Below are 15,777 nucleotides of genomic sequence, written 5' to 3'. Positions count from 1 at the left end.
AATTTTGTACGTGACTTTTTTTATGGATTTATGCATCGCGAGACCTTATAACTCGAGAGAGCGCGCGTCTAGGTCGTGCTCTTAGGCATCTAGATTCTTTCATTACATCGATGTTCTCGCAAGTTACTGCGATTCGCCGCAGATCCGGCGAGTGTGTGCTCTGCACTCGAAACGGCTCAGCCACCCTTTGTATTTGAATATTGCTGTCCAGGATCAACGGGGTCGTCTAGCACACGCCAGTCGGACTCGGGCCTCCGCGCGTATATACGGCACCGATCCGGACTCGATGAGTTTTCGCCACGAGTGGCGACCGGATATTGCAGGGCTGAGATAAAGGACTGAGAAGGGGCGGGAGGAAGGAGAGGAGAGAGAGGGGAGTTAGGAGCCTCGAACGCTCGAAGAGGCGATGGAAACAAGGAGGGTGGAGGAGAAGAGAGAGCAGGAGGGTAACACGCGCGAAATCGTCCTTTAAGTAATCGTCCGACCTTTCGAAGGTATTCGCCGAGATGAGAACGGGACGAGATGAGGTGCAAACGACGACAGTGGAAAACCGAGGCATGCCAGGGACTCGATTAAATGATTAAACGAGCCCCGCGGCGCCATATTAAACCCGCCGTTATTCTCCCGTCTTCCTTCACGGTAGTCATTTCACCCTGCGACGACGACGACGACAGTCACCCTCTTCGCCGGCGCGGCCTTCTTCCATTTTTCTCTTCATTCTTCGTGCCTTTCGTGCATCCCCTAACAATGTCATTGTCCATTATCGCGGGACAATCGAGGAAGAACAAAAACAGATTTCGATTATACCGATTGCAATGAATTCTGATGAACCGGTTTTTCTTTTCTGAGGCAGGAAAGAGGAAGGATGTAAAAGACGTCCCTTATAAATCTCGCGAAAGCGTTATATCGCTCCCCCGTCTGCGCGGGGTCTATCTCGAGAGGAATATGCCCGGGTCTCGAGGATACGTTATTCAAGTGCCTTTAAATAGGAAAAATAATATGAATACTATTTTGAGCGAATGCACCGCGGAAATCTGAAGGACATTTCGAGAAAAAGAAACTCCAGGACAAAGCTAACACGCCCGATGACATTTTATCGTACAAAAATATACGTAAAAATATCGATTTAAGTTAATTAAGTACGTATATTTCGATGAATATTTTAATTTTGCATTCTTCGTGTCACCGCTTGATTGTATCGCCAATAATATATTGCCATTATGTACACAGGCTCGATGCAATTTTATTACATTATAATATCCCGTAATAAAATGTTCATCGTTGAAATTCCACGATACATAATTTCATTTCGTTTGTGCGCGGGAAACATCGTCGCAGGCTGAATTTCGAACGACCTGGGAGAGAGATAAAAGTGTTTTCCCCTCTTGTCTCTCGAATACCCTTTGAAATAATTACGCGGATGGCGCGACGACGATGCGGATGGTGCGGACTATATAAGCGACTGGCATAGATTTTCAGTCTCAGGATCTCGATTAGATCGTTTAGATCGTTTAGATCGTTTTAACGCCAACGGAAGAAGCGGATCGGCTTTTTGCGGAGGTTCGGATATAGCCGTTGAAACGTCTCGCGACCGAGATGCATTTGCATATAAACGAGAATTCACCGGCACGGCAACGCCGAAACGCGCCATTTTTATTATTATACCAATTAGGTCGTCACGTTGCGCGCACTACAAATTTCCACCGGTTATTTTCTTCTATTTTTTCTCTCTCCCTTCCCTTCCCCCCCCCTTTCTCTCTCTCTTTGCCATCGAGAGATGCAGCCGCCGGATGCAGCTCCCGCTGTTGTCGGATCACCTGCAAGATCACCGGCGCGATGCTTCTGCGGTGATCGAGTTTCGGAGAGGCCTGCCCATCTTTTTTCAGAGTATGAAACCATCGGTTCGGTCTTTTCGCAGGCGGTACTCGAACCACGCGGTTAAATGGCCCCGCGAAATATTTTTTTTTTCCACTATCGAACGAGCCGAGTCTCATACAGAGGGATTGAAAGGCGTCCCCTCCGCTCCCTCATCCTCCTCCTCCTCCTCGTCCTTCTCTTTCTGTTCCTCTCGCCGTTGTTCGACACGCAGTTATCCGTATTTTATGGAATGGCTCTCTTCGACGACCCTCGTTTCCCCCTCGCGTTCATAAATCATTTACGTCGCAAAGGCAACGCGCCTGACGTTCGATTGCAATTTTCGCGCACCACTACCGTTACCTCGATTTATCCTCTCGTTAAAAACCGCGGGAAAATAATTAACCGAACGATATTATGATTCATTAATTAAGGTTGCCACGTCGACGTTGCGTTATATCGATATGTTACGACGTTTTCGTGGAAATAATAAGGAGAGTCCCGCGATCTGTTTTTCGCGTCGAGGCGCACCGCGGTACTCGAGATTCCCTGATTGCCATTTGAAACGTTTCCAGTTTTCAATATCAAATCGATCTCGGCGGACGTAATTGCCAATCTCCGTCGTGCAGTTAGCAGAAGACGGGGACACATCCTGCTCCGGAAGGCTCGGTTCGCGGGGAGGCCGGATCGAAGATGCGTTTGCCGCCCCGCGCCACCGTGATTCAACAACGACCTAGGCCCTTCCGGCTCGGTGACGTTTGACAGCTCGTTAGCTCGTTTCCCTGACGAGGGAAATCGCGGTCACGGCTGTCCGTTGTTCTCGACGGACTTTGGCAGACGCGCGATTTTCTACGCGCATGTTTCGGAAGCCGATCCTTTTCTCTCTCTCTCTCTCTCTCTCTCTTTCTCTTTTTCGTTTTACCTTTCTCTCTTCTTCTTCTGCACCCATCATCTGGCGGTGCAGAAACGACTCTCTCCTTTGTGGCCGGAATGTTCTGGCGGATTGCCAGGATTAATTATGGTTCTCGAATAGCTCGCTAGCGGACTATCATGCTCAGCTCTAGCTCAGCTTTCAATTTGCAACCTCGCGTATATCGACATGCTGGAGAGAATCTTTTTCCACTTTTTTTCCGCTCTTACATTCGTGAAATCCCAAGTAACATCAGCGTGAATGAATAAACTTCTGGCGGGATTTATTGTGCAGGAAAAAGAAAATTTAGTTGGAAGAATGTCAGAATTATTAAGTTGAAATTAATTAAGAATTAACTGAGTCTCTAATTTATTCATCATTATCTATGGACACTGTTTTTGTAAAAATCTTCACCTTTTCCAATTCATAAATAATGTATTTAGAAAAAATGTTTTCATTGATAAATTATAGAATTTCGAGCGAGGGGTTTTTACAGATCGTAACTTTGTTATCGTATTATTTTTTAGCCGATTGTTTTCATGAAATGAAAATCGATCCTTTTCTCTTGCTGATAAAACTTGCAACCGCGGTCAAAGAAAATCCAACCGTAAATTTTCAACAATAAAATTTGTTGCAATACCTCATATTCGGTACGGGATATATTTTTTTAGGGATTCGCATTCAAATCAACTTGGGAGCGCGCGATAACATTTATAAGCGCGTTTTATTTAATGTATGACGTTATAAAAATATATGGAAATATTTGAAAAACACCGTACTCGCCGTAACGCATTAAAGTTAAACCATGACGGACAACCGCGATGCATTTACAGCTCATCCATAATCGAATTCCACATTTATATGAACGCAAACGAATAATTATGTACATGTTCAACGAAATCGAGCATGTTTTATGTACCCGTATTACAACAGTATATTAATATTGTAGGCATTCTTCGCAGCACGAACGTAATCACGTTAATAAAACCGACTAGTCGCATGTTGATTTTTTTGGTCGCGACAATTATTATCTCCCCTTTTTTTCTAGATCGATAGCGGAGAACCGACCGATGTAAATCTTAAAAGCGCGCGAGAAGATAAACGACAGTGAATAGCGAGTGTATGGCAGCGAAGAGAACAGGCATCGGTATTCCGATAGCCGTCCGAAGAAGGCAGGTGTTTGTCGGAGGCAGCTGCAATCACGACCACCATCTGCTGCGGTAATGCACGCCCGTTCGGAGTCTTGAAGCGAGGTAAGAGGCCCCGAGAGCCCCGCCAATTAGGCCCAGCCGAAACACGTGCCCGGTTCGGATGAACCGATTCCGAAGAAAGACGTGATTCCCCTTGAAAACCGTCGACGTTATCCCTCTCTTTCCTCCCTCCCCCCCCGTCACTCTCTTTCCGCTGCGTTTTTTTTCTCTCCTCTTTCTCTTCCTTTTTCTTCTCCCTTCTAATTTTTTCTTGCTATTCTTGCTTGGCTGCGCGCACGCCCGCCGTACCTTCGCGTCATCTTTCAACAACAACTTGTTGAGCAACAGTTGGTCGGCACGAGACAAGGAATATGCGCGGGCACCGATTAAAATAAAAACAAAAGGGAATAAAGACTTGGCTCGCGAATAGCCCCTGCACCGCGCGAAGATTACAAGCTGCTGTTATCAGAAAGAGATCTATTGCCTACGTTGAAAATTACTCCAGAATTGTTTGCTTTATTACGAACATATAATTTTAACACGTAAAATCTGTACGAAATTTTTATTTTGTGGCTGCATATAATATAACACGATACAACTTTATGATTATAATATTTCTTTAACAGTTTAATTTCAGTTTTTTTATACGTTTTACAATTTATATAAATTATTTCTTAAATAAATTGACTTTTATAAACACGAATATTGTTTCTCAAGTATTAATTATAATCTAAAATTATCTTTTATATAGTAATAATACGTAGAAACTATAAATAAAACCAACGATGCGAGATGCTACAAGTGACATCTTGTGACAAATGTACAAATTTCTAATAGAAAATATTGAAGTAAAAAATTCAATAAAAAAGAAAAATTCTAATATAAATTTTATATACATTTTTTTCATTTTAGAGATAGAGTTTCTATATTTCCAAAATGTCAGTAAAATAATTATCAAAATGTTTAATTTTTTATTTCATTGATAAGGATTTAAGATGTTGAAATTCACTCTTATCTTACAAAAAATCAAAAATATAAATTGCATAATTATTTAGAGTAAACATATATTAAAAGTTTACCATCTTTAATACCTATTTTTCTTAAACTTAAGAGAAAGGAAAATTAGAAAATTGATGAAATATTTTTCTCAATATTTTTCTCAAATTTTAATGCAAAAACTAAAAATTTGAATATACATTATCTATCATTTATCTTAACCAATGTGCATACAAAAAAAAAAATAATTTCATAAAAATACACAGTATATTTTTTAGACACACAGTAAGTCAGTGCTGCCGTCTATACCATTATTACAGAACTCGCAATACCACAGCTATTCAATATTGAATATACTATACGAATTTATTTACAGAATTATTAATTTGACAGAAAATCTCTTATATGAACTTTCGAACTGTTAATAATAAAAAGGTAAAAATTTATATGATTGATTCAAGTATTATAAATAAAATAAAGAGATATATCGACAAGCAACTAAATCTAAATATATAAACAAAATTTTATTAATAACGACCAGATCGACCGTCTCTGGTCTTCTCGTCTCTTCCTCTGCGCCGATCTTTGGACCTGGATCTCTTATCACGGGATCGGGATCTCCTCCTACGGTCGCGACCTCGCGATCTCGAGCGTGATCTCGATCGACCCTTACTCTTCTTTCGGCTATACAAGTACCGTCGGAGCTCCCGGGAGATGGGTTTCAAGTGCATGAAGTTACAAAATCCGGAGCGCGTGCACTCGCTAAAAGCATATAATTTCAAGTATACAATTTCGTGCTTGTTGTTTATTACGCTCTGTAAATCGCATTTTAGCTTTATAATTTACCCCATTTCGTATTGACGACAGCAGGCCTCGCGAAAATCAGTTACAGGCGAGAGCTCGGCGTAAACTGGTCTACCGCCGAACCAACGATTATTCAAGTCGTTCACCGCCTTCTCCGCATCCTCTTCTCTGCGGAACTTGATATAAACATTTCCGACCAAGTGATCACCGAGATTGTCGCACACGTTCATCTCCTCGATCTCCCCGTACTTGTCTTCGCACTCGATAAAAACGTCCTCGAAAAAATTGTCGTAATGTTCTTGCATCTCTTCGTCAGACACGTTTGCGACCACTATTGTAAGATGCATTTCATAACATACATAATGCTCATCTCGTATAGTAACATAATATTCTTATTAAGATATAGTATACTTACAATGAGATCCATCTGCGCTTTTCGCAGAATTCTGAGGATTCACATAGAGATTCTGCAGTAAGCACGTCTAAAGAACAAAGATTTGCGTCAATAATATCGCTTAATAATAAAATTAATTTCATTAATTTCTTGGATTATTAATTCAAATCGCAGTATGTTGAAATGTTTGTACATAAAAGAATATTGATATAAATCCCAATGCATTACTGCTATAAAATATATATTGACGATATTTTTGAAAGAATGTTAATATAACAGAACATGGCAGAACATATTTAGCTACACAAAAAAAGTTTTACAATACAATGTACTGTTTGTAAGTGGAGTTATCAATGCAGTGTAAATTATTACAAACGGAGCAGATAAGGAAATATCATACCTGACTAAAGGTCGGCTTGTTATGAATTCGCGAACATCGATCTCCATGCCGACAGGCGCCTATCTTGAAATAAAATGAGCAATTGACCCTAAAAGAACAAATAAATTTTAAGTTCACGTCGCAATCATAACCTCTCATATAAAACGACGGCATAGAAACCTAATTTGACGCTTACTTGTCCTTCTCAGTCCCGAAAATTGACGCCAGATATTCGGCCATAATCCGAAAATCGTTTGACTCGAGTGTGTTAAAATTGTATCAGGAAAATAGGCGGAGCTATTTGCTTTAAAAAATCCGACAATACACATCGAATACGATCGCGACCATAAATACATCAAGAGATTATTTTACCGACGGAGCATATGCAGTTGAAGTTGCGCACCATTCTTGGAGGGAAAAATAAAAATTCGTTTTAATTAAAAGTGATTAGTTTTATATTAATAAATAGAAATTTATTATTAAGATGAACAAAATAAAATAATTTTTTAAACTCTATATTAATAAATAATTTAACTCTTTCATTCTTCTGGCAAAATACATTTCAGCATTCATCCAAGAGAACCATGTAGTAGAAAATTATAAAACTTAGATATATAATGTTTATAATGTTGTACGATGTTAAGTACACAATTAGTTCCTAGATATGTAATTTGATTTCCTACTTAAACTCTCGGAATAATATTATACAATTTTTAATTCCTTATTACTTGATTTTCTATAAAACCTTACTATTATTATAATGTTATCTAAACTTTGTATAGTTAGTATTGTCTATAATTATTACAAATGTTTTGGTCTTTCCGGTATCACTCCGCTTTCTTCTAATTGGTCTCTCAAACGGAATTTTTGAATTTTTCCTGTGGCAGTCTTTGGATATTCATCTATAAACACTACATAACGTGGTATTTTGAAGTGCGCTATTTTGCCTCTACAATAATCTGTTAGTTCATTCTTTGTCATTGTCACACCGTCGCGAAGTTGAATACACGCACAAACTTCTTCTCCGTAGACTTCATCATATGCTCCTACAACTTGCGCCTGATTTACTTTGGGATGAGTCATCAAGAAGTCTTCAATTTCCTACAAAATGCATTAAAATACAAATTAAATTAAAAATTCTTTATCCATCAATTTACCGTTTTGAAAAGTAAGATTTGAAATCAAGATTATACATATAAATTATTCGTAATAATAATAATTACATCAGATAAAAAAATCATGTATAGCTAGATAAATATTTCCTAAATAAAATTGACAAAGGTTTAATAATTTTTTAAAGAGATCTTACAAAATATGTAGTCTAATTTTTTAAATTTATTTTTAATCGATTTTTCTTTTCTGTATATCAAAAAAATATAATTCATTAAATAGAATGAATAATGCAATTGTAAATGTTACTTACTTTCGGGAAAATATTTTCACCTCCTCGAATAAGTATGTCTTTAAGTCTTCCGACTATAGTAGCGTATCCGTTTTCCTGCAAGATAAACTGATCGCCCGTTTTTAACCAACCATCCTCCGTTATAGTTTTCTTCGTGTTTTCTTCGTCATCCCAATAGCGCAACATGTTGGAGTACGAGCGAATCCAAAGTTCGCCAGGTTTTCCAAAGGGAACTGGTAAATTATTTTGATCGACGATCTAAATAAGGATATGCGTCAAAAGATACATGCATAACAAAACCTTGTAAAGTGAAACTGAAGGAATTTATAATTTCTGGAGTAAAATTGATGTATACCATCGCTTCAGCATGATTCGCCAAATGACCTACAGTGGTCTCTATAAGATGCCTATCTTCTCCACGCATTGATTGAAATACTATAGCTGTTGTTTCTGTCAGACCATATATGCTCTGTAATTAAAAGTTTATTTTTTACTAATACAGAGATTTATTTATATAAATAGATATATGTTTATAATGTGCATATATTAAAATTGTGTTTCTAAAATTTACGACGCTGCCTGAACGTCATGATCGTAATAAATAATTGCTGAAGCCAAAGAACTAAACTATAGTTTTTTAATTTACCATCATATCGTTGAAGCCGAGCAAACCTCGGATTCGTTTGAAAAGTTCAGAAGATGCGGGTGCACCACCGGTAACTCCTGCCTGAAGACTGTCCGTCGGTAGCTGCAATCGTTGCTGTGCCTCTATTAAGTTTACCTGGTGAAATTACACATAAATTAAACATGAAGTTCGAATATTTATTTTGTACAAATGACAAATACATCTTTCAAAGATGCAAACTGATATAATTATAAAAGGAAATTAAAAAATGCCCTAATGAATAATTAAAATATGTAAAACTATTTATTTACTTCTTGTCTGTCATACATTTTCTGAGAAAAAAATGGTTTTAAGTACAAAAACAGTGCGCGTATATGTGCCCATAAAATATTGAATGTGTATAAACGGGGGATAGAGTTTCTCATAACAATTAGCTGAAACATCATTAAGTCTTAGCATCAGAAGCGTATCAAGGTGCTTATGATTTTTACTGTTACTGTTTTACGAGATCGGTTAAAATGATTACAACAATATTAATATCTTACGAAATAATCTTATATCATTAAAATGTTGATATATAGACATGTATAAACCAATTAAACGTTAGTATTACCTGTTATTAATGGTTGATCATTTTAATCACACTCTTGAGCAGTAAGATATAATAATCTCAAGTACAATGATATGCTAGTGATGTTAAATACTAAAATGCTAAAATAGTAAGACATTTCTTAATTAATCAAAATGTTTTAATATATTATTCTAATATTCAAAATTAGTTTTCCTAGAAAATTACAACTAATAAGAAACAATTATTATGTATTCTTAATTTTTTTGGTATACGTAAAAATAATCTTTTAGCTAATTTTACTAAAAAAATTACTAAACTGTAAGACAAATATTTTATACAACAAGATTTAAGTGGTTTCTTATTTCTTTCCATTTTTTTCAAATAATGACTGGTAACGATAAATAAAATTTAAATTTAAATGGTTTGAATTTATTATAAACATAATGATAATAAGTTACCAGCGTTAAAGAGCAGAGAGGAATTTCATTTACTATCAGTATACGTAATATAAATATATCAAAAATAAATTGTACAGAAAAAAACTACTTTGCGAAACTATCAAGGTTTAGTTCAGTCGAGATTTATTCATGAATCATACGAGTTTTATCGATTCGAAATTCCGTCTAGTAAGCATGATCAGCGATTACTTATCGCATACACCTAGGGCTCGACTAACTTTTGATGTTATTAGCAATTAGCCAATAATACTACTTTGTCAGAAGTGTTTGTTCTAACGTCATATTGAAATACATTAATTGTACAATCTTTATAACGGCATCTTATCGTGAAATATGTCACTTTGAACTATTTAGCGGAAGTTTTTCGAACACAATCTGGCATGCATTTATTTTGTCCTTGCTCACCCACATAGTTGGCGTTCCATATGTTATGGCACACTTTTCTTGCGCTATCACCTCCAAGGTTTTTACCGGATTGAAGGAACGTTCTTCCAAGACGAGGGTACTCCCCGTATGAAGGATGAGCAATTGACCCATTACCATGCCGAACGCATGGAACAGTGGCATGTTTAAACATATTTTATTTTCAATAGTTATCTTCCCCCTTCGTGCAGCCTGCCGACACAGAAATAAAATAATTTCTTTCTGACGATATACATATAATACATTAAATCAGACATGAAGCACAAAGAAATTACGTTGGTCAAAGCAATCAGTTTAAATTTGTTATCCTATATTATGAATTAAGAGAATTATGCGTTACAGTTTTTTAATTATTTAATTAATCCGGAGGTACAATACAATTTAAATATAATTTTTCTGTTTACAACTCGCCTCTTTACTGTTATTTACGAGACCCTTATGCGAGAGGAGCGTGGCTTTGGACCTCCCGGTGGAACCGGACGTGAACTGTATACTGCATCCGTCATCACATGATATTTTGTCCTGCTCGGCGGCAATCGCATCCACTTCCGGCTCCGTTGCCGAAACTTCGACGTCGGCGAAACGATGCGTACCGCTATAAATTAAACGTAGACTAATATTGTTTACAATTCCTCAATGACATCATGTTTACGAGTGCGAATGGATAGAGATCTCGGTGAAGCTATTAACCTAATTGCACCATGATTCTTCCATACGGTTATTAATCAAATCAATTGATCGGTAAAAGTTGGAGGAGGGTAGTGCTACGCAAAAAGAAGAAAACACTTGATATGCGAGATTTCGCATCCACAGAATGCAACGACGAGACATACGGAGAGCACACGGCAAAAATAATGGAGAATAAAATAGTTTTAAGGAAACAAATCTCAACGGGGATTGCTAGTGAATATTTTCTTCGACGTCGAAACTGTTTCGTTTTAAACACCGTCGCTCTTCGCAGTCTTTCAAGTCGTTCAATCTTCGTCTTCTTTTCGATCGATACACTATTCTGATGTCATGAAACAGAACGCTCAAACCTTGGCCGTTTACCAAGAAGAATATTCATATTTATGTGACATTTAAATAATTAGTTACTATAATAAAATTTGCATAAAATTTTGTTTATTAATATATGAGGACATATAAATAAAAATATTGTTCTCTCATTTTACATATAAATTAAATGCTAAGCTATATTTTTAAATATAATAAAAAGAATTTGTTCAAAATTTGAAGAATTTACTTGTAGTTTAAATAGAAAGCATTAACACTGACCAATTTTTAAAATCTAATAGACATCACATCGTCATATAAAAACTAACATTTACAAAAATATGAGCGCACGAGACGTTATGATACAAAAATAACGTGTTCTTAATCCATTTCGCAAAATCGAGCAAAAGATTTCTGTCAGTCAAAGTGCGAGGACTCACGCGATATTCACGGATCAGTGAAACGATCATGTTCTAGTGTGTGAACATACTAAAAGCTCACGAAAGATCGTGAGCGCGCGCTCACGTCCATAATCATTTGAAAAGGCAAAGTCATGATTATAACGAAAGCAATAATTGTGTCAAATGATCTGTTAGCGTTTGTTATTTAATAATTTTTAAAGAACGCTATTAAAAAGGATGATTCTTGTCCAAATAACAATTTTTAGACTAATTTTGACTTTTCTTTTCTTTTAGATACACTATATTAAAAAAATGTGTCGTATAATAAATGTTATACTTTAATATAATAATGTTAATTAAAGTTTCTTACGTTATATGATCGGGCGAATAAATAATAATATGTTCCAAAGTAGCACACACTTCCTTGGCGGCGAGCAACATCTTTGGATAATTCTGCGTTTTGAATTTGTCAGGTGAGATAATTGCCTTTACGCCAACCTTTTGCAAACAATACACCAATTCGTTCTGCTGATAAGCGGGGTTAATCGCGACAACGATTAATCCCAGTCTCGTTGCACTTAGAAAAGTAATAAACCATTCTAGATCATTCGGACCCCAGATACCCAGCCGATCACCCTTTTTCAAGCCTAGCTTCTTGAGACCCGCAGCCAACGAGTCGACCCGTTGAAGAACCTGAGTGAATGTCATACGAATCTTTTGAGGAATCGAAACAACGCAAGTTCGTTCGGGCCATGTTGCAACTGCCTCACTTAATAACTGTCCGATAGTTTTGTCCATTATAGAAAACTCGCCGGGATTGTACATGTGAGCGGCTTTAATTGCATGAGAATAATTGGCCCTCGCTTGGATGTTTGATTTTCGAATTTGACGTTTTTCTGCAACAATTTTTTTAATTACAATATAAATTTAAAAATTAAGATTTTTAATATTATTGATTAAGTTTTGACAATATATTTTTATATTTAAAGATCATTTTATGAAGTTTTAAATCTTTCTTGATAATCGTATTTTTTATATTAAAATAAAATTAAAATAATGTTAAAGTAACATTACTAATGTTAAAATAACATTAATAGTGATTTATTAATTTTGTCGACAGACTATATGTTAAAATGTAATTTAAATAATGTTAAAATAATCTTAAAATAATGCTAATAATTTTATCAATAGGGTTAAAGAATAATTATTGTTATTTATTTGAATTTTTACGAATTATTCTTGCAATAATAATAAGTTAAAATTAAGACAATACTTATGTGAATAAAGCAACAAAAAAATGTTACTTTTTAGTCTTGTCGCTTAATAATATCTCAAATTAAATTGATCGTTAATTTTAATAATAATGCTGCACCATCTCTTAAAACACTGTAAAGAATTTGTATTAAAAGGTTTAATTAAAAATTACTTAATTTGTGATATTATTTTCAATTTTAGCTTTTGATTGTATTTTTTAAATTCAATAGCCAATCAACATGCAGTTTAAAGAATAAAGAACTGAATAATATGTTCAAAAATTTATATAATAATATTATTAAGATTATTTTTTCAGAAAGTATTATACATACTAAGTATTTAAATTATTATATTATTATAAAGGATTTTGAATCCATCTAAATTCTTTTTTTTAATCTAAATTTATATTATTAATATAAATTTAAATTATAAAAGAATTTAGATGGAAGAAAAATTTTACTAAAATAAATTACCTAACTTTAATATTTCTAGTATGATATAATAAGTTTAAACTAAGTTCAAAGTATAATATTATACTATAGTCTTTATTTACCTCTAAAATGAGGACGCAATAGAGAGAGACATCGTGAATGGTTTTGATGAAATTTTAAAATTCCAGACGCGGCATATTGCGAAACCGATTTAAATGAAGACAACATTTTTCTAAAAAAAAAATTTATCAGAGACTTGTGTCGCGTAAGAAGGCAAAACGCTTACTAAACTTTACATGTGAAAACAGTCTCCTCTAATACGAACAGATTTCTTATCTCGTATCCGTTATATTATCTATTCTTAATTATCTTTCTTCAATTTAGTTATATGCTTACCAAATGCATATATGAGGGGTTGGGCAAAAATAATGTAACCCGCTTTAAGTTATTTTTAACGGAACATATTTGTGTTCTACGATTGTTTTTATGTAAATGAAGCGTTGGATGCAAAAACAACTTTACTCGGTTTAAGTTGTTTTTAAACATATGTAACCGTGTTTTATAAATATATAAATGTAGTGTGTTATACAAAGTTTTTAAAAGGTTCTCCGAGTTTTAAGAATTTTCCCGTTCAATCCTCCGCGAAAGTGAGCGAAAAACCTAGTCTTTCTTATCGTAATTTTTGTGTATATGGTTCTATTTTGAAACGCGTAGACATTGTTCAAACAGCTGCTGAGTATATCGAGGACAGTAAGAAATAATTCTAAACTATTTAATGTTGAACTAAGCAATCATTATTGGTTTACAGAATTAAATAGTTTGTATAAAGAAACGCTTTGCATTAAAAATTTTTAAATTTATGATTTAAGAATATGTAAAGTTACAATACTTACAAACTAATAAAACTTTGAATTATACTAGTTATAGAGATGGAAATTTGTTTGCGTTTTTGTAACCAGCGTAAAAAAAAAATTACACCTTATCTCTTTCTCTAGTAGTACCAAATTCTCATGTCGAAAGAGAAAAAAAGATTTAGAATTATTTTTACAATTTCTAGTAATGGAAAACAGAGTATGCTTTAAAAACATTTTTTGATTATATCAAATTGACAGCGTATCGGATAACGAAGTTCCGGTGAGGAAGATTAAAATGTTCAGAAACATTTAAACTATGTTTTAAATATTAAATACTATGTATACTTATTATTTTTATAAAAAACTATGTATTAAGTTTTTTATATCCTAATTACTTAATACGTACAAGAAACCCGTTCTACGCAAAACAATTTAACTAGAATCAACTATTTCTTATTGTTTAAATAACTTTTTTGGCAAAAATAAATGTTCTAAAGCTATAATTACATTCTTTAATAATATTATTAATAAATTACTTATTTATTAGTGAAAAACAAAGTTTAAACTTAAAACAATCTTTTTTGTCAAAACTTAACGCGTGTTAAGTTGTCTTTGTACCAAACGCTTCATATAATATTGTTCGTTCTTAAAAATAATAATTGATAAATATATAGTGCATCTTTTTCATAAAGTGCATTTAAAATATTTCAAAGTAACAATATTAATTTTATAATTTTTTAAACTCTTTAATTTAAACTAACAAACGTTTGATTTGTATAAAGGTGAATCTCTTGTTGAAAAATACATAACAAAATTCTCTTGCTACAAATGCAATGTAAAATTTTCTCACTCGCAAAAGCATTGGTTTATTGCAATCGAACAACTGTCTGATTTACTAAATGCAAATAAAGAAAATATAAGAAATATGATTTATACATTCGGAGAAGTTTAGATTGTGAGATTATTTTGTTTCTTTTGAACGTTTATCTTCAGTTATAATATTTATTTTACTTTTAAATAAAATATAAGCATTAAAGAAAGAATGTAAAATTATTGATACATAATATTTTAAATATTTCTTATAAAATAAAACAAAGTAATTTTTTATGATTGAGATGAACTTGATGTTTAGGCACAAGTTTACTCTACATTTATAATTTTCTTGTTTATTTTTGTGATGACAATACTACATGTCTGCAAAGTTTGGATCGCGAAGTTTTAAACACTTTACATATTATATCCGTTTATATAAATAATTGTGATATTAATAGTAATACAAATTAAAATATTTTTTACCTTGACTATTTAGTTACAAAAAACAAGACATCTAAGATTTCATCTAATATCGTATATATTAGTATAAGTAAAATATATGCTAGACTGAGAAATTATTAAACTTTAGCTTCTGTTAGCAAATTAAAGTAAGTTAATATGATACAATATTGATAATCTTCTTAGTATTAGTACAATATCGCAATAAATCGTTTCCTGCCTATTAATCTTATCTATTATTTTTCCTATCAATCTTATCAAGCTTCTCTTCTTATCTAGCACACATCACACACATACATAGACACAAACGGATGTGCACTAAGACACTTGTAAAATAAATTACGAAACACTACTCTTGGTGATTTAATGCGTTTAGCGCAGAATGTATCGCGAATAGAAATAAGCGAACAGAGACGAACTACTGCAATGCGGGGAACGCTTTCATTTAACTGATGTGATTGTCAACGCATATACTCAGTAAGACTCCCGTTTAATGCATTGATGATGCAATAGAGTGACCGTGAATGCAAATAAATGCGATGCTATTAACACTAGCTCGTATCAGC

The 15,777-nt window shown here is 34.2% G+C and overlaps 2 protein-coding genes across 5 annotated transcripts; both read right to left on the bottom strand.

Annotated features, from left to right (window-relative positions):
* Window positions 1-4,505: 4,505 nt before the first annotated feature.
* On the bottom strand, window positions 4,506-6,895 carry LOC105841048 (splicing factor U2af 38 kDa subunit). Its single transcript, XM_012688163.3, has 5 exons — window positions 6,724-6,895; window positions 6,549-6,636; window positions 6,170-6,236; window positions 5,797-6,085; window positions 4,506-5,712 (listed from the first exon to the last, which is right to left on the bottom strand). Exons 1-5 carry the CDS (start codon window positions 6,765-6,767, stop codon window positions 5,478-5,480), a joined length of 723 nt encoding a protein of 240 aa, XP_012543617.1. The 5' UTR covers window positions 6,768-6,895; the 3' UTR covers window positions 4,506-5,477.
* A 116-nt stretch (window positions 6,896-7,011) lies between these two features.
* LOC105841057 (medium-chain acyl-CoA ligase ACSF2, mitochondrial) lies at window positions 7,012-15,666 on the bottom strand. 4 transcript variants are annotated; one of them, XM_012688180.3, is made up of 9 exons: window positions 15,565-15,666; window positions 13,208-13,317; window positions 11,771-12,296; window positions 10,418-10,601; window positions 9,989-10,198; window positions 8,576-8,710; window positions 8,285-8,398; window positions 7,951-8,187; window positions 7,012-7,628 (listed from the first exon to the last, which is right to left on the bottom strand). In XM_012688180.3, exons 2-9 carry the CDS (start codon window positions 13,311-13,313, stop codon window positions 7,329-7,331), a joined length of 1,812 nt encoding a protein of 603 aa, XP_012543634.2. In that variant the 5' UTR covers window positions 13,314-13,317; window positions 15,565-15,666; the 3' UTR covers window positions 7,012-7,328. The 4 variants fall into 4 exon arrangements, with proteins under 4 accessions (XP_012543634.2, XP_012543642.2, XP_012543626.2 ...); XM_012688188.3 differs by having other exon boundaries at window positions 15,236-15,665; XM_012688172.3 differs by having other exon boundaries at window positions 15,509-15,665.
* Window positions 15,667-15,777: the final 111 nt, after the last annotated feature.

The sequence above is a fragment of the Monomorium pharaonis genome, chromosome 8 (assembly GCF_013373865.1).
Source record: "Monomorium pharaonis isolate MP-MQ-018 chromosome 8, ASM1337386v2, whole genome shotgun sequence".
Classification (NCBI taxonomy): Eukaryota; Metazoa; Arthropoda; class Insecta; order Hymenoptera; family Formicidae; genus Monomorium; species Monomorium pharaonis.
This window is presented reverse-complemented; position numbering and strand designations above follow the sequence as displayed.